The sequence below is a fragment of the Malaclemys terrapin genome, chromosome 8 (genome assembly GCF_027887155.1).
Source record: "Malaclemys terrapin pileata isolate rMalTer1 chromosome 8, rMalTer1.hap1, whole genome shotgun sequence".
NCBI lineage: Eukaryota > Metazoa > Chordata > Testudines > Emydidae > Malaclemys > Malaclemys terrapin.
This window is the reverse complement of record NC_071512.1, coordinates 67,875,217-67,894,729: the sequence shown is the minus strand read 5'-3', so window position 1 is coordinate 67,894,729 and position 19,513 is coordinate 67,875,217. Positions and strand designations below refer to the sequence as shown.

General features: G+C 41.8%; 1 protein-coding gene across 2 annotated transcripts in view; it reads left to right on the top strand.

Annotated features, from left to right (window-relative positions):
• DDX59 (DEAD-box helicase 59) overlaps positions 1–19,513 on the top strand; it is an 88,189-nt gene that overhangs the window by 63,237 nt on the left and 5,439 nt on the right. Inside the window, exons 1-6 of one of the 2 annotated variants that reach the window (XM_054036754.1) lie at positions 59–179; positions 6,242–7,077; positions 14,607–14,774; positions 17,502–17,591; positions 18,267–18,518; positions 19,321–19,473. In XM_054036754.1, the coding sequence (XP_053892729.1) occupies positions 6,253–7,077; positions 14,607–14,774; positions 17,502–17,591; positions 18,267–18,518; positions 19,321–19,473 (1,488 nt within the window). In that variant the 5' untranslated portion in view covers positions 59–179; positions 6,242–6,252. Of the gene's footprint in view, positions 1–58; positions 180–6,241; positions 7,078–14,606; positions 14,775–17,501; positions 17,592–18,266; positions 18,519–19,320; positions 19,474–19,513 lie in introns of those variants that run through there. The other variant, XM_054036755.1, reaches the window with a different exon arrangement.

The following is a 19,513-nucleotide window of genomic DNA, read 5'->3' as shown; positions in this document are numbered from 1 at the left end:
CCCCCGCCCTCTGTGATTCGCTGCTCCAGCGCGTGCACTCTGGTTCGCGTCGCCGCCCGCGCTGCCGGCCTAGCCTGGTTGCTCGCTGTCTCGGCACTCGATTTTCTCGCTGCTTGTGGTGTCGCCATTTTCTAAGGGAAGTTCGGGCCGGTGACAAGGCGCATGGCGGGGAGGTACCGGTAAGTTACCTTACCCAGCAACTCCTCGCCCCGGGAGCGCGCTAGCTCCAAAGCAGCGGCGCCGGCGGGGCTGTGGGTCCCGTCTGCGGCGAGGCAGGCGGCGGGGAGCTGCGCAGCGCCGGGGGCTCCTTGTTGGGGGATGGGCGGGTGAGTGTCTGCACCGGGCAGCCCAGGCCCTGCAGTGCGGGGTCCCCCGGGCGGGGCCCGCATCCACCTTGCCGTGCAGAGCGGTATGGACGAGACCCTGCGCCGGTTGACCCCGGAGAGGCGGGGTGGTGGCGCGCGCTCAAATCCTTCCTGTGTCTCCGGGGAGAACGTAGGGCTGGGCTGAGGCCTTGTCCACACTAGCCGGCGTTTGCCCCATGGCTACACAGCAAGCGAGCGCTTCTGCCAGACTGGTTTCGCTCCCTGGCCAGAGTAGCTTTTCGGCAGGCGGCTTCTTTGCCATTGTCACACCACCTGCACTAGGGCTTTTGCCGGTATAGAAATGTCGCAAAAAGAAAATCCCACCCCATAAGTGGTGTTATCTAGATAGGCGAGTTACTAGTGTAGATCAAGCCCGAGCTTCTAAGGGTACGTCTATACTTGCCTCCGGGTTTGGTGGTAAGCAATCCATCATCTGGGATCGATTCCATCTTCTGGGATCGATTCATCGCGTCTTGTCTAGACACAATAAATTGATCCCGGAAGTGCTCGCCCTCGACACCGGTACCCCTGCTCCGTGAGGCTAGGTCTACACTACCCGCCTGAATTGGCGGGTAGAAATCGACCTCTCGATCCCCGAATCAGCGCTCTTACTCCACCAGCGGAGGTGGGAGTAAGCACCGCCGACAGAAAGCCGCAGAAGTCGATTTTGCCGCCGTCCTCACAGCGGGGTAAGTCGGCTGCGATACGTCGAATTCAGCTACGCTATTCACGTAGCTGAATTTGCGTATCTTAAATCGACTCCCCCCTGTAGTGTAGATGTACCCACAGAGGAGTACGCAGAGTCGACGGGGGAGCCTGCCTGCCGCGTGTGGACCCGCGGTAAGTACCTTGTAGTTCGAACTAAGATACTTCGACTTCAGCTACGTTATTCACGTAGCTGAAGTTGCGTATCTTAGTTTGAACTGGGGGGTTAGTGTGGACAAGCCCTAACTGCGCTGCCCCACCATTTCTGGGTCCAGAACCGTGTCTCCACGGCAGACTTCTTCTGTTGGCATAGCTAGGCCAGGGGTGTGATCCCTGATTGACATAGGTATGCTGGTATAAGCTCCACGGTAGGTTCATTTTGGAGCGTGTGGGCTCTGGGATGGTTGGCAAAAACTCAGTTTTGCAAGTTTAAGTTGTCTGTGATAGAAGCACTTTGTCATTATAGTTTAGGACCCTTCCAAATTCACTGTCCATTTTGGTCAATTTCACTGCCAGGGATTTTTAAAATTAGTCAATTTCATGTTTTCAGATATTTACATCTGAAATTTCAGTGTTGTAACTATAGGGGTCCTGACCTAAAAGGCTTCAGGATGGAATGGTTGCAAGGCTATTGTGTGTGTGGTGTCATGGGATTGGGCGGGTGTCATGGGATTGCTCCCCTTACTTCTGCCCTGCTGTTGACAAGGGTGCTGCCTTCAGTGCTGGGCAGCCAGAGAGGAAGGCTGCTGGCCAGGCGCCCAGCTCTAAAGCTAGTTCCTCCACCAGCAGCAGTGCAGCAGTGAGGGTCGCAGGGTACGGAGTGTGTGTATGGGTTTTCCTGGAAGTCTGCTGCCTAAGAGGGAGGCTGAGAGCTAGAGGTACGGCCTCTGTGCGCTGGAAGGTGTATGTGACAGCTGGAGCTGTGGCCTCTCCACAGGGTTGTGTGTGTGTGTGTGTGTGTGTGTGTGTGTGACAGCTGGAGCGGCAGCTGGGAGATGCACTTTGAGTGGGGAGCCCAGGCCTTAGAAGAGAATGGAGAGCTGAGGAAACTGAACTACAGGTCCCATGAGGCACCACAGCAGGAGATCCAAATCAAAATATTTGGATTTTTTTGTATATATGTTTTTTTGACAAAAAAGCGAAAGTTTCTACAGAAAGCAGACACTTCCTGAATAATGTCATTAGGTTGAAAATCCAACTTTAGACTGAAAAACAATTGTGACAGAAAAATGTTGACCAGTCCTATATGCCATTATTAACTACTGAAAATATCAATGCACTCCTTGGATAATATCGTAATGCTGTTCTAAAGGAATCTTACAGTTTACATTCTAGCTCACCAGAAGAATGTCATGTTATGTCTCTAATAAAATCCTGTACCACTCTGATCATCAATATTATTGTGAAATGTATGTACAGAAACTATGTAAGGAGTTATGTGTATATATACTGAAGTTCTTAATGTCTCTATCTATGAACTGGTCACCAGCAAAGGTGAAAAATGGATTTTCTGTCAGATAAACATTTCTTGTCTATCTGGCTGCTTAAATGTACGTTAAGTATTGTACAGTTCACAAGGAGTTGCCACTTACCAGTCAGAACCAATGCAAATGAAATATTATGGGAACTTCAAAGAAAAAACCCAACAGGATGGAAAAAAAAAAGTGAGGGTGGGAGGAGGACGGAGATCCCTATCTTGAAGTGCACATCATGGTTTGCTCTATTTGGGGGACAAAGAAGACAGCCTATCACCCTTCATTGGGGAAGAAAATGGACAGCGAGTTTGCTTCATGACAAAGCGTTCTCAACCGGTCTTGATTGAAAATGCTGGATGAGTGAGAGAAACTTTCAGTAAGAGAAACTTCTTTAGACCAGAGGTTACACTTTCTAGAAACCAAACTTAGCCAACAGGTTATTATGATTTTGTTTTACATTTAACCATTTGTTTCTAATATTTTTATTCACTCTCAGTTGAATCGCTATTCTTTGATAAGAAATGTATCTTTGTTTTCACTGTAATTATACCTAAGTGCTGTGGTGGCAAGCAAAGTGGTGGTCCTGAGCTGAATCTTACAAGCTGTTGTATACGGTTCCTTTTGGAACAACAGGTCTGGTATTTCTGGGAGTGTTCAGTGAATAAGGAACTGGCTGCTACAGGGAATGCTTGTGGGCTCGGGTTGGTTTGTACTTATCACTAACCTGTACAGTAGGGAGTGGGGCCTAGAAAGTAGTGTTTGTGTTGTTAGAGGCTGGTGGCTTCATGGCACAGTAGGCCCAGACAAGACTGCTGTATGTAGGTTGTGGTGTGATGTCTCACAATCCTTGGTGCTCCTCAAGAGGATCACAGAGATAAACTGAATATATAATCAGACTACCTTAAGCACCTTGCCAGAGATCAGTCTGGGTGGCACTCGATTTGCAAGGAGTCTATGTTCCTTTTGGAATTTGCCATCCTGATGATGATGATTTTCCATAGACACTGGACTGGACAACTGTGTTAAAGTTAAACCTGGGAGATGTCTCATTTCCAGTTAAGTTATTTTTTTAGTTATTAATATAATATTCACAAAATTGTCTCAATTTGACCAACAGTGTATCTGTGCTACTGTATAACAAACTATTTTGTAGCCCAGAAAAATACTTTCACTTATGCAGCACTCAAAGTATACTAGGCGCTTTACAGATGCATAAGAAACAGTTCTTTCTCCAGGAAACTTGCAATCTGAGCCCTGTGTCCTGCAAAGGAATCTAGTTGATGTCACTTGGACTTCAGGGCGGTGAGGTGGTGGGTAAGGGTCTGGTCAATCAGATGTATATGCAGGATTGGAGCTAAGCACAGCACAAGTTGGAAGGCAAGAAATAGTTGGGTGGGGAAGGTCAGGGAAGGTAGGATGAGGTTAATCACAACTTACTGTATTATTTTGTTGGTCTGCACGTGAATCTCAAAGATTGTGAGATACTTTTTATTTAATTTTTTTACACACATTAAGAGCTAAAATTAGTAAATGATTTCAAAGGATTATGTGGGCTATCTAGGAAGGCTGAAGGGGGCTGGCGAGAGAGTATAAAGAGGTGATGGGAAGAAAATGAGATAAAAGATGGAAACACGAGATAGAGATGGAAGGGGAGAATATTAGGATGAAGGTGACAAATGAGATGAAAAGTGTGAGATTCACGGTGGGCACCTCAACCAACGTTCCCTCTAATTTTGTATATCCATATGTGGAATGAATTTTGTTATGTGCACCAATATGGAGGTGGGGTGTCGTCGGGGTGGGGCTGAGGGGTTCAGAGTGTGTAGGGGGCTCAGAGCTAGGGCAGAGGGTTGGTGTGTGTGTGGAGGGGATGAGCGCTCTGGTTGGGGCTGGGGACGAGGGGTTTGGGTTGTAGATGAGGGGTTTGGAGTGCGGGAGGAGGCTCAGGGCTAGGGCAGAGGGTTAGGGTTTGGGGGGGGGTGAGGGCTCCGGCTGGGCATGCAGGCTTTGGAGTGGGGCTGAGGATGAGAGGGTTGGGGTGCAGGCTTCCCCGGGGCTGCGGCGGGCAGAGAGGACTCCCTCCAGCCCTCTCTTGCCGCAGCAGCCCAGGGCCAGCGGAGAGTGCCTCTCCCTGCCCTGGCAGCTCCGGGGCTGGGACTGGGGGAAAAGCACCTCTCCCTGTCTGCATGGCCCTTGATACCCTGCTGCATGGCTGCACAACTTAGAGGGAACTTAGACCTAGATGACGTCTGGATGAGCATAAACATTTTCAATATTGTTTAGAGAAAGGGAAGATGCTGTCATTGTGTGAGGGTCCCAAAGGCCTTGAGGTGTGCTCTGAGCCAAAACAACTGTTAATTAACTACTAGGTACTTATCAATGTTGATTCAGTCTCTTGCCTTGAAAACACATTTCACTGATTGTAATGTTTCATGGTAAAAATAAACCACGATGATTATTATTAATCATGTTTATTATAGTGGCGCCTAAGGGCCAACCAAGAGTGGGGTCCCATTGTACTATACAAAGTCTCCATTCTGAAGAGTCTACAATCTAAATAGACAAGACAAACCCTAAATAGACAAAGATGGGGGAAGAGGTATAATAAACAAACGGTATGAACTGTGTGTGTGTGTTTGTGTGTGTATACACACATCTTTTGAGTGGATTTAATTAGGAGGAGATAAGCTAAATGGAAAGAAAAGGAAAGTGGTAGACAGGACAGGGGTCAAGAGGGTCAGAAGCCCAGGTGTGGAGTGAAACTGAGGTGACGAAACTAGGAAGGAAGGTGACAGAGAGGGTTGGAGCAAACAGTCAATCAGCACAGGGCAGAGAAAGTCCAGTCAAAACTGCAGAAAATTCTCTGAATGTCTAGTTTCAGAGTAGCAGCCGTGTTAGTCTGTATCCGCAAAAAGAACAGGAGTACTTGTGGCACCTTAGAGACTAACAAATTTATTAGGCCAATTAAGTAAGAGGGGGGGGAAATTTAGTTTGCATACTAGACACAATCAACTCAGGATTGAATAAGGACTGGGAATGGTTGAGCCATTACAAACATTGAATCTATCTCCCCTTGTAAGTATTCTCACACTTCTTATCAAACTGTCTGTAGTGGGCTATCTTGATTATCACTTCAAAAGTTTTTTTTTTTTTTCCTCCCTCTTACTTAATTGGCCTCTCAGAGTTGGTAAGACAATTCCCACCTGTTTATGCTCTCTGTATGTGTGTATATATATCTCCTCAATATTTATTCCACTCTGTATGCATCCGAAGAAGTGGGCTGTAGTCCACGAAAGCTTATGCTCTAATAAATTTGTTAGTCTCTAAGGTGCCACAAGTACTCCTGTTCTTTTTTCTGAATGTCTAGAAGTCCATGCTTGGGCTTGACTTCTCCTACTGGCTGGAATCTTGGGCTGGCTGCTTTCTGTATTTTTTCTCCAAGGCCACATGGTGGGGGAAGGCACATGTGGGCCCTAACACCCCCGGAGTTGGGGTCAGGGGTCTCCCCTCCACGTTTCTGTGTACCCAGGGAGGGGTGACCCTGGCTGGACCCTATTTTACCCCATGCTTCCCTGCTGCAGTGTAGCAGTCCCTGCTTTGGCTACCAGCTGGAGTATCTGACTAGCTCCTCTCTGCAACTTTTCCCCCAGACCACATTAAAATACCTTTTAATAATTGTAATTATTTTCTTCACAGAATATTGAAGCATGTTTGTTCCAAGGTCTCTTAAAGTCAAGAGGAATGCTGATGATGACCTAAGCTGTACAGCAAAAATAAAAAAGTTGTCTTCTGGAGAACCCTTATTAGTGGAGGTCACAGACTTAAGAGATGTTAAGCCAACTATAAAAGATGCGTCTGCTTCAGGATGTAATTTATATAAAGCAGTACAAGAATGCACAGAGCTACAAACTTTTCCAGTTTCAGACTTCCCCTTTGCTGATGAATCTTTGGGAAGTGACAACCAAAATGTTGATGAAGACCGCTCCTCTGTAGAACCCATTAAATCTTTCAGCAAATCCCAGCGCTGGGCAGAACCTGGAGAACCTATATGTGTTGTTTGTGGTCGTTATGGTGAATATATTTGTGATAAAACAGATGAAGATGTTTGTAGTTTGGAATGTAAAGCCAAACATCTTTTACAAGCTCAAGAAAAAGAAGGGTTAAACTCTGACAGCTTTGTGAAAGTAGAATCAAAACCAGAAACTCTTTTGCCTGTCACCCTTTATACCTATAAAGAACATTCCTTTATTTTAAGCCTGCAAGATGACCAGATCAAGAACCTTAAATTGCAGTTAGGTATTGTTGTCCAGGGCAAAGGAGTTACAAGACCTATTATAGAGTTTGAACACTGTGGTTTTCCTGAAACTTTAAACTATAATTTAAAGAATTCAGGCTATGAAGTTCCAACCCCTATCCAGATGCAGATGATTCCTGTTGGACTTTTGGGAAGGGATATCGTGGCCAGTGCAGACACAGGCTCAGGAAAAACTGCAGCCTTCCTGCTTCCAGTTATTATTAAAGCCTTGGAAGAGGTAATTAAAGTTTATGTATATATTCAGAAAGAGGTGAGACGCTTAATGATTTCAGAGTTCTCAATGTAATTAAAAATGGCAGTTATTGTATTGAAGCTCAGTAGTTACTTTATTTTTTTTAAAGAGATTTCCCCCCTAATATTGTAAATATTTTTCTAGGTGGGTGCGCAGGAAATATAGTCTGTTCATTGACATTAATGTACTTGCAGTTTACTTTTGTTCACAAAAAGTAACCTATTGAAAGGACACTTTTTTGGTGTTTTTTCTCCCAATAATTATGTAGTACTCCCAGTAACTTAGGAGTTAGTTGCTAATATCCCAGCATGCATCATTCTGTGACATCACAAATACTATGAGGGCTGTAAAGACATTCCTGGTATTCATGTGATTTCACAGATGAATTCAGGCTGCAATGTCTTCAGCCAACCAGCAAATATCCAGAGGAATTCAGAGGGTAAAATAATTTTTAAAGGTTAGGTAAAACTTATTTCTTTGCTGACTGCTCCCCTCAACCTCATCAAAAGGGGCCCATCAGTGCATACTTGAATACTTAACTCAGTTTTCATTTTTGCTTTGTAGTTTATCTTAATCTTTGACAATACCATCTGAAGTAAGGGAAAAGAGACTAACATGAATGCTTATATTTCATATGGAAAGTTTTCAAGCTATGGGTGATCTTGCATACTACACCTCTACCTCGATATAACATGACCCAATATAACACGAATTCGGATATAACATGGTAAAGCAGTGCTCCGGGGGGACGGGGCTGCGTACTCCGGTGGATCAAAGCAAGTTCAATATAACGCGGTTTCCCCTATAATGCGGTAAGATTTTTTGGCTCCTGAGGACAGCGTTGTATCGAGGTAGAGGTGTATTCTGTGCTTCAGTTTCAGGATACAGTGTGGTGACTTTTCAGTCCAGATTCTCATTTGAACGTTGAATATTTTTTTTTTGGTGGGTTTAAATCAAAGTGTCTCTATAACTTAGGAGGTTTTCTTTTTTTTCCCCTTTAATACACAATGGCTTATTTATATCCTGGTGATTTTGCTTGTGACATCTGAAAAACTTTAGTTTGTCTCTATAACTTGTTAATTTTTAGGATAATAATTATTGTCTATTATGGGTGGGAGGGAAATGGCTTTACTTTTTCAAGTAATTGGTGGCAGGTTAGGATTGGATGATCCAAAGTGCAGCAGAATCACTATAGTTCTTCGAGTAGTATCCCTATGGGTGCTCCACTTCAGCAGCGCATGTGCCTCTCAAGCAGAGATTTTCAGTTAGTAATATGCTTTCAGCCTGGACATGTGCCTTATGCCTTCTTATGCTGGACACCAAGTCCATACAGGTGAGTACGAGCAAACTGCCTTCAGTTCCTTCTCAACTGCCTCGAGCATGCTTCATCTTTTCTCTTTTTCTATAGTTGATTGATTAATTAGTATAGTTATAGTTAGCTAAATAAGAAGTGAGAGGATTGTTTTCTCCTCTCCCCCCTTCTGACAGTCACAGGGAACATTCTTCTCATTATCAAGGGTGATGGAACCAACCCTGCATGCCACTCCAACTTCCATAGGGCCCCCCTAGCAGCCACACTGGGACCCCTGGGATGCTTATTGGCAGCAATTTGTCGGACCACCTATACTGTCTCTAGGGAGGCTAGAGTTGCACAGCTCTCCTCCCCAATGAGGCGTTCCCCCCTACCCCCCCAAAGAGACATTTGAAGACCAGGAATCCAGGGCAGATAAAGAGAACACCCCTCAAACACTTATTTCATCCTCTTCTCTGGATGAGATGGTTATACCTCCACCACCATCCATTGCCAGAGATTTTCAGCAATTTCAAAAAGTCATAAATTTCTAGTTAGCAAATTTCTCTTGAAGTCAAGGATTCACAGCACAAATTGCTGGATATCCTTTCGTCCACACAAACTCCAGGGTGGTGTTACCCATTAACGAGATACTCCTAGATCCATCTAAGACTGTATGACAGACACCTGCCACTGTTCTGACCACCTGTAAACAGGCAGATAAGAAGTATTATGTTCTCCTTAAGGATTCTGACCTTTTGTTCTCCGATACTCCCACCTAACTCCCCGGTGGTGATGTGCAGGGAGTAAATGAGCATGATAGACAGTACTTCTCTAAATCTACCCTGTAAGACAAAGACCAGAAAGCACTGGATCTCTTTGGACAGAAAAGCAGTGGCGACTTACCCCGACAAGAAGCGATTATAGTTTTCCCATACCTTGATGACTGATTACTCAAGGACAGCTCCTACGAAGCAGTGCTGTCTTCCACTCAGACAGCCCTTGCTCTGTCCCATGTTAACCCCTGCAGTTTAGCTTGAAACGGAATGTAAAAAAATCCACTTTAACCCCTGTACAGAAGATCCAGTTTATAGAGGTGTATTTGGACTTGTTGGCAGCCAGGGACTACCTTCCCTTAGACAGATTTGTAACTTTGGCAGTTCTGGTATGCAGCCCTCAGACTACAATAAGGATCGGTCTTCAGCTCCTGGGGCACGTGAAAACTTGTACCTTTGACCAATCATGCAGGCTACACCTCCACTGCTTCCTGGGTTGGCTCAGAATGATCCATTTCCCAGTCAGATACGTTGGACAGACAGGGGAGGAAGTCCCTACACTGGTGGAAGGATCAATCAGTGTCTTTTCAGGGATCCCTTTCTGTTGCTAAGCTCCATTGTGACTTTAACAGATTGATCACTGTTGGGATGGGGAGCCCACCTCAATATTCTCACAGCTCAGGGAAGATGGGCAACTCAAGAAACCAGTCTCCACATCAATCAGTTGGTGCTTAGGGCTGTCAGGAACGCTTGTCTTCATTTCCTACCCCTCATTGGGGTTGTCAGGGTTCCCTCCCTACTCTGAACTCTGGGGTACAGATGTGGGGACCTGCATGAAAGCCCCCCATAGCTTATATTCCACCAGCTTAGGTTAAAAACTTCCCCAAGGCACAAATGCTTTTCCTTGTCCTTGGACAGTATTGCTGCCACCACCAAGTGATTTAAACAAACATTCAGGGAGGGGCCACTTGGAGCCCTATCTGCCCCAAAATATCCCCCCAAGCCCCTTCACCCCCTTTACGGGGTGGGAGGGCTAGAAAATAATATAACAACCGATAGGTTAACAAAGTGAGCACAGGCCAAATCCCTGGTTTTTAGGGGATTTGAAATCAAACAGGTTCTTAAAAGAAGAATTTTATTTAAAAAAAAAAAAAAAAAAAAAGTAAAAGAATCACACCTGCAAAATCAGGATGGAAGATAACTTTACAGGGTAAATAAAAAGATTTAAAACACAGAGGATTCCCGTCTAGGCTCAACTTCAAAGTTAGAAAAACAGGAATAAACCTCCCTCTAAGCATAGGGACAATTCACAAGCTAAACCAAAAGATAATCTAACGCATTTCCTTGCTATTACTTACAATTTCTGTAATTTTTAGATGCATCAGTTCAGGATCTTTTTAGGAGCTGAGTTACCTGCTTGGTCTCGCTCTTTGTCCCGAGAGATCACACACAAAGAGAGCACAAACAATACCTTCCCCACCCCAGATTTGAAAGTATCTTCTTTCCCCAGTCATCCTTCTGGTCAGGTGCCAACTAGGTTAATCAGGGTCATGACAGACAACATATCCTGCATGTTCTGTTTCAATGAGCAGGAAGGAACAGGATCCTCCTCCTGTGTGCCAAGGCCATGAAACTATGGAACTGGTGCATAGCTCATCAGACCCAAATTTCAGCAGTCTATTTCCCAGGTATTCAGAACAACACAGCTGATGATGTTGGTACTGCTCTCAAGACTATGAATGGGAACTAAATGCACAAGTTGTCCAAAACATATTCCAAAAATGGGGACTGCTTGGGATCTCTTCGCCACCTCCAGAAACAGGAAGGGTGCCTTCTTCTCTGCTCAAGAGGAGGTCTGGGCCATCAATCCTTGGGGGACACCTCTTTTCTGTCTTGTAAGAAGGCTCTGTTCTATGCCTTTTCCACAACACTGCTGATACTAAGGGTGATGAGCAAAATCAGACAGGAGAGGGCTAAAGTTATCCATATAATGCTGACATGGCTGAGCCAGGCTTGGTACTCTTACCTGCTTCATCTGTGTCCAAATGCAGCTTAAGCTTCTGTCCACTCCTCATCTCCTCTCATTGAGTGAAGGCCATGTGCTTCATCCTAACCTAGCAATTCTCTGCCTCAGGGTGTGGTTCCTCAATGGTTCACAGAGTTAGAATCCTTCTGGTCTATGGAAATACAACAGGAACAAGAGGTATAACAGATGTTACGGAATAGTAGAAAGAGGTCAACTTGTACTATTTACCTGCAGAAATGGAAGAGTTTCTTCCATTGGTGGTGGTGTGGCTGCTCCCTACCAGAATCTGTGCCATCCTGCATTACCTGTTGCATCTGAAGAAATAGGGGTTATCAGTTAGTTTGATTAAGGTCCAAGTATCAGCCTTTCATCCTTTGTTAAAAGTATTCTTCACTTTTGCTCCCTTGATATTGACTAGGTTTATTAAGGTTTTGGGGAATCTCTACCCTCAAATTAGAGACCCCACCCCAACCTGGAACCTCAACTTGGTACTTGGTTACCTTATGAGACCTCTATCTGAACCTATGGCAACCGGCTCTCTATTCCATTTATCTATGAAGACAGTCTTTTTTTACTAGCCATCATGGTCAGTCCATAGGGTTGGGGAGATTGGCATCTTGATGGCAGATCCCCCTCCTTCCCCCATATATCTTTAAGGACAAAGTGTCTTTAAGTCCACACACTAAATTCTTACCTAAGATTCCATCTGAATTCCACCTTCACCAATCCAGTCACCTAACTGATTTTTTTCCAGTCTCGTAGCTCTCTGTTTTTATACCTTGGATGTTCAAAGGGCATTGGCTTTCTATTTAGATAGGACTTAAGCAATTTTGAAAGTCACCTAGACACTTCATCTCCTCCATGGATAGATCCCAGGCATCCACAATCTCTGCTTAGAGTTTATTGAGATGGATATTTGGATTTAATCATTACTTATTATGCTGCTGCAGGCGTTCATCTCTCCCCCCCTCCCAAGAGTGATAGCACATTCGACCAGATCACAAGCAACATCTACAGCATTACTTAAGAATGTGCCAGTATCTGAGATATGTAGGGTCACTATATGGGCCCCAGTACAAACGTTTTTGAAACATTATGCTTTAATCGATGCCAGCAGATCTGATGAAGCACTTGATACTGCAGTACTATCTTCAGTTCTAGACTCAATTCCAAAGCTTCTTTTTCCTTCTAGGAATACTGCTCAGAAGTCATCTGAAGTGGAGTACCCATAGGGACGTCACTTGACGAAGAAGAGGTTATTCACTTTGTGCCTTAACTGCGGTTCTTCGACTTGTGTCCCCCTATGGTTGCTCCACAACCCACCCTCTCTTTCCATCTGCTTCAGGCTGTTCTCTATGGGACATCTGGGTGGAAAAGGAGCTGAGGATGGTTCACCCGCACACTCCTATGTTGCTTTGGTGTCTGACCTGAGTAGGCATAGTGCATGCATTGTGCAAAAGGACACTACAAACTGAAAATTTCAGATGGAGGGTTTGAGAGGTGCATGTACACCTGAAGTGGAGAACCCATAGGGGTTGAAGAACTGCAGTTACTGCACAAAGTGAGTAACCTTTTCTGCTGCTGTTCAGAAGGGACAAGATGCTGAGAATCTGCACAGTAGGTTTGCACAGCTGTGGAAATTCTTTTTGTGGCTGCCAAGGGGCAGAATTGAGCCTGATAATTCAGTGACTGTACCAGTTAAGTGTTTTTTCCCCCAGTTACTCCATAGAGAGGGGTAGCCCAGCACACACACTAACTACTGTAGCCCAGAGAGTAGTCCAGGCCATGGAATGGCTCCACGTCTGATCTGTCTGTCTTGCGGGGAAGGGATGGATGATCCCTGTACCCTATGTGTAGATAAAACCAGAAATGTTAACTAATTACATCTGAGCCCTGCTGCTCACTTATAATTCTGGGCTTCAGGGCTTGTCTACATGGCGCGTTAGTCCACACCAATGAGGGTATAAATTTAGTGTTGTGCACTGACTGGCCTGTGTGGATCCTGCTGGTGCTACAAGTTCCCTCGTGCATGTTAATGTAAAAACGGGAGTGTTTTTGAAATGGGACTACATTAGTACACAGTAGGGAACTTTTAGTGCATGCCAGCATGGTCCCGTTAATGCGCTATTCATTAGTGGGGATGTATGCACCATATAGACAAAGCCCTATGATTGTAGTAGTGTTAACAGAGTATTTTTTTAACTTATTTATTGAATGTGTCGATATATACAGGCTTTTGGATTCTAGAATTAAGTAGGGCAATATAGTCTTCCAAGGATTTGTAAATCCACTCTTCTTCTTTATCTTTTTTTTAAATGAGTAACAACCGTTTGAATAAACAATAGTCTACGAAAAGAGAAATCTATTTTCTTGGTAAATAAGTCCATGTTATTGTAATGTTGGGGAAAACAAGCTAGATACATATTATTTTCAGGCCTAGACAGTTGTGATCTTTCTAGTTTCACAGCTGTATAGATGTATTATTTATACAGTAGACTAAATTAAATTACAGTTTCAGCATATTATAATGTATATACAAATTATGATCAAGTTAATTCTACTTCTTGGTTAATTCCCGGTTCAGTTCTCTTAATGCTGACAGGGGAATAATGACACATCTAAGAGAATTTTCTATTTTCCTGTTTTAAGGCTTAGCCTGCATCCTGTCTTTAGTATCCAGTTCAGTATTGAGAAAAGTAGTTAAAGGATTCTTTGATTCAGAAAACAGCTAGAAGTGATGCATTTGTTACCTGACAAAAATAAATAAAAGGCATTATAAATCACATAGGTGTCTGCCTGTTTTAGTATTTTCTTTATAAAAAGAAAATGCACTGAATTGCTTTGAAAATTTAGTGTCTGATTCTCATTGACACTAAAGGTCTACTTAGCAAAGAAAAACCCATGGCTGGCCCATGCCAGCTGACTCAGGCTTGTGGGGCTGTTTCATTGCTGTGTAGACTTCCAGGCTGGAGCCCGAGCTCTGGGACCTCCCGTTCCACACACACACTTTGCTCCAGCCCAAACCCAGAAGTCTACACAGCCATGAAACAACCCTGAAGCCTGAACCCCTCAAGCCTGACTTGGCTGGCATGGACCAGCCGGAGGTTATTCTTTGCTGAGTAGACATACCGTAAAGGCCCTTTACACAGCTCTGGCACGTAAAGGAGCTTTGAAGTTGGTATACATTACATTGCACTCACTGCCAGAGCAGCGTAAAGGGACCTAAATGTCAATTAGAATTATCTATCTTTCAGTTGAATATTAGAGTTGGCTTCATGATTTTAGTAGGCTGTTTACTAGCTAATTAGATCAAAATGACTGCACTACATAACTATGTCACTATAGAAAGATTTATGTTAGGTTTTCACCTAAGAATGAAAATTCTATGGTGGAGAGAAGTATTTTTTTTTTTCCTTTTTAGACTAAAACTCCATCTGCACTTATTCTGACACCAACGAGAGAGTTAGCAATTCAGATAGAGAGACAAGCTAAAGAGCTGATGATTGGTCTGCCAAACATGAGAACAGTTCTTCTTGTAGGAGGTTTACCACTGCCACCCCAACTTCATCGTCTGAAACAAACTGTTAAGGTAAGAAGTATTGTGTGAAAGAGAGTCCCTTGAAGAAAGATGTTTTTATGGTATGTGTAGAAAATAAAAAATGATGACTTACATACACATTCAAGTCAAAGGTTTTTACATCATTACACAGGAGGGCCATATAAATCTAAGCCACAACCTTGTGTGGGCCAAACAGATTCTACATATTTTAATCAGATTTATAGTCACCTGTATTGATTTATATTTTAAGTTCAGCTGGTTTTGTATGTATTTAGATGGGCTGTTTCTATGTACAGTATTGTCTATTTAAAAACTAAGAAATCAGTGTATAAAAATGTATCAGAATTACAGAAAATGGTAAAACAAACAAAAAAACCCAGTAAAGAACACAAAACACTAATGAATCGACCGTTAGTATATTGTGTTGAAGCAGGCTGTGGGCCTTATGAAATGCTCTGGTGTGCTGTAGGTTGGGCACCCTATCTCTACAGAGTGAATCTAGACCCTTAGCAGTAAAGATTAGCTCCTGAATTTTTATAGTAACTTGGGCTGTCAATTAATCGCAGTTAACTCACACTATTAACTCAAAAAAATTAACTGCGATTAAAAAAAATTGCGATTAATCACACTGTTAATAGAATACCAATTGAAATGTATTAAATATTTTGGGATGTTTTTCTACGTTTTCAAATATATAGATTTCTATTACAACACAGAATACAAATCGTAAAGTGCTCACTTTATATTATTATTTTGATTACAAATATTTGCACTGTAAAATGATAAAATCAATAGTATTTTTTCAATTCACCTCATACAAGTACTGTAGCGCAGTCTTTATCATGAAAGTGTAATTTACAAATAGATTTGTTTTGTTAAATAACTGCACTCAAAAACAAAACAATGTAAAACTTTACACCCTACAAGTACACTCAGTCTTACTTCTTGTTTAGCCAATTGCTAAGACAAACAAATTTGTTTACGTTTACAGGAGATACTGCTGACTGCTTCTTATTTACAATGTCACCTGAAAGTGAGAGCAGGCATTCGCATGGCACTTTTGTAGCTGGCATTGCAAGGTATTTACATGCCAGATATGCTAAACAGTCATATGTCCCTTCATGCTTCAGCCACCATTCCAGAGGACATGCTTCCATGCTGATGATGCTCATTAAAACAATAATGCATTAATTACATTTGTGACTGAACTCCTTGGGGGAGAAGAGTATGTCTCCTTTTCTGTTTTACCCACATTCTGCCATATATTTCATGTCATAGCAGTCTCGGATGATGACCAAGCATGTTCGTTTTAAGAACACACTCGCAGCAGAGTTGACAAAACGCAAGGAAGGTACCAATGTGAGATTTATAAGGATAGATATAGCACTCGACGCAAAGTTTAAGAATCTGAAGTGCCTTCCAAAATCTGAGAGGGACGAGGTGAGGAGAATGCTTTTAGATGTCTTAAAAGAGCAACACTCAGATGTAGAAACTACAGAACCCGAACTACCAAAAAAAGAAAATCAACCTTCTGTTGGTGGCATCTGACTCATGATGATGAAAATGAACATGCGTCGGTCCACTCTGCATTGGATCGTTATCAAGCAGACCCCGTGATCAGCAAGGATGCATGTCTTCTGGAATGGTGGTTGAAGCATGAAGGGACATACGAATTTTTAGCACACCTGGCGCGTAAATATCTTGCGATACCAGATACATCAGTGCTATGCGAACGCCTGTTCTCACTTTCAGGTGACATTGTAAGCAAGATGTGGGCAGCATTATCTCCTGAAAATTGTAACCAAACTTGTTTGTCTGAGTGTTTGGCTGAAGTAGGACTGAGTGGACTTGTAGGTTCTAAAGTTTTACATTAACTGCATTCAAAAATAAAACATTTTTTTGTACATAATTCTACATTTGTAAGTTCAACTTTCATTATAAAGAGATTGCACTACAGTACTTGTATTAGGTGAATTGAAATATATTTTTTATTTTTTACAGTGCAAATATTTGTAATAAAAATAAATATAAAGTGAGCACTGTATACTTAGTATTTTGTGTTGTAATTGAAATTAATATATTTGATAATGTAGAAAACAGAATACCATTTATTTAAATATTTTGGATGTTATTGTAACAGTGCGAGTAATTACGATTAATTTTTTTAATCGCTTGACAGCCCTAATAGTAATATAATTTTTTTTACAGATATGAAACATTTATATGTATCCTTCTGAATTTTACATATAAAGAATAAGATTTCAAAATGATTTCTCGTCTTTATATTTTTGCTGCTTTCAAAGGGTACAATTTGCCACTTACTTAGGTGAGGAATTATAATTTACAACAGGAAACACATTAGTTCCTTGACTTTAGGATTTAGATTTTTCTGGCACGGAACATACTGCAGACATTCATAAATTCCAGGTATCTTCAGAGGGCTAATTTGTTCCACTTGTTTTCAGATACACATAACTTTGGAGAATCACGTACAGGAATTTCAAGTCTCTTTGCATCTGAGCTTGAATAATTTACACAAATATAGATAATTAGTACAAATGTGCTCTAACTGTAACTTACCCGTGATAGTCACCCACTGTTTTCTGTCTCTACTAAAAATAAAAAACGAAAGCTTGTCCTTCAATGCTTGCAAGTGCTAATGTCAAACATATTATTTTTCAAGGACTGAATATAGTTTTCATATAGCTTTAACTCATATTAGCTTGCTTTTCTAATGTTTTTATTTTTTTCTGATAGGTTATAATAGCAACACCCGGAAGACTCTTAGATATTTTAAAACAAAGCTCTGTTCAGCTCCATGATATTAAAATTGTAGTCGTGGATGAAGTAAGTTCATATAAAGTTAAATACTGCAATTAGAAATGAGTGTTATCTAAATATAATGATAATGGCCACTGTTAGAGCTCTCATATTTCTGACTGTTAAATAACAAGAGGCTGCCTAATATAGGTTCTGCTCTAGCAAAGCACTTATGCAAGTGCTTAACTTTAAGTTTGTGTGTAGTCCCACTGACTTCCTCAGAATTTTGCATATGCTTTAAAGTTAAGCACGTGATTGAGTGCTTTACTTGATTAGGGCCATAGTGTCTAATAAATGGTTTAATTGGCATCCCAGGCGAGGTGGTGGATCGTCAACTAAGCACACAATGTTCATTAAAATATAGTTTATACTTCTGAGGGTTAAAAAGTGAATGTAGTGTTATGTAAAAGATGCTTGAGTGGCTGTAGTCATCTGTCAGTTTACATGACTGATAGGAGCGCAAGCTCCGCCACAATGACCCACGAGTGTTAACAGAATAAGTGTCTATTCCTCTTCATAGCTTTTCTTCTGACTACCCAAATCAGAACTGATTTTAATGTGGTGACAATGTCGCCACACTAGTGTTGATTATCAATTAAAGAATAGTGCATGATCGTCAGAGCTTTCCTGTGTATTTTTGTATGCTATACTTAAAATTATTAGGAAAAAAACATACTGTTTTAAATTAATATTTTCATTTAGGCTGATACCATGTTAAAGATGGGCTTCCAGCAACAAGTGCTGGATATTTTGGAAAACACCTCCAGTGATCGTCAGACCATATTGGTTTCAGCCACAATACCAGTTGGCATTGAGCAGCTGGCAAATCAACTTCTGCAGAATCCTGTGAGAATAACGATTGGAGAAAAGAATCTGCCATGTTCCAATGTTCGCCAGATTATCTTGTGGGTAGAAGAACCATCTAAAAAGAAAAAACTCTTTGAAATATTAAATGTTAGTATAGTGTGTTATTTAGCAAATTATGTCTATGCTTGTAGTGAATAAAGTTTAATTAATTGAGTTTAATTAACTCTTGCCTATCTAGTTCAAATATGTGTGAGGAAAGCAAGAGCAGTCATGGAAAGTAAGTTTATCTACCCCACCATGTTCAAGAATGTCTCCTTGGGGGTTCCCTAATAAAACAAAAAGACATGAGGGTACTTTGTCATTTAAAATGCCATTAAAAAGATTGATGAGTGGGCTAGATTATTCCTTTTGAACTAACTCTACTGAAACTTCCCCAAAAAATAATAAATAAAACACTCCCCTTTTCCCCCCCCCCCAAAAAAAACTTAATCCTCACAGTAATTCTAGGCTTATTTCATGAGCGTTCTGAAGTAATCTTAGCTGCAGTTGTGTAAGAGATTGATATATGCATTTAAGTGAACCTCAGATCTATTTCACATTTTAAAATGTCACCATTTTTGTATTTAAAACACAACTTCAAAAAGATTATTTTTGAAGTTGTGTCAAGGCAAACTAGGGACCTGATTTTACAAACCCATATGCATGTGTTTAATTTGACTCATGAGTAAAATTACACACATGTGCAAGTATTTGCAGAATTAGGGCTTAAATCTTGTCCTTTTTTATTAGGAGTTTGGGAGGATTTTTTTTTTAATAAATATGCTTGTTTCAATCTAATGTATAAAATCTACTGAAGAGAAAATGAGCAACTGTAAATTAACAGCTGTGGTTGACCAGCAATAAACTATGCTGATACAGTAGGTTTTACACAACTATTTTAATTTTACAGGATAAGAAACTCTTCAAACCTCCAGTGTTGGTATTTGTGGACTGCAAGCTAGGAGCAGATCTTCTGAGTGATGCTGTTCATAAAATCACAGGATTACAATGCATATCCATGCATTCTGATAAATCACAATCTGAAAGAACAAATATATTGCAGGTTTGTACTTACTAAAATAGAGATCTCCATGTCACTATGA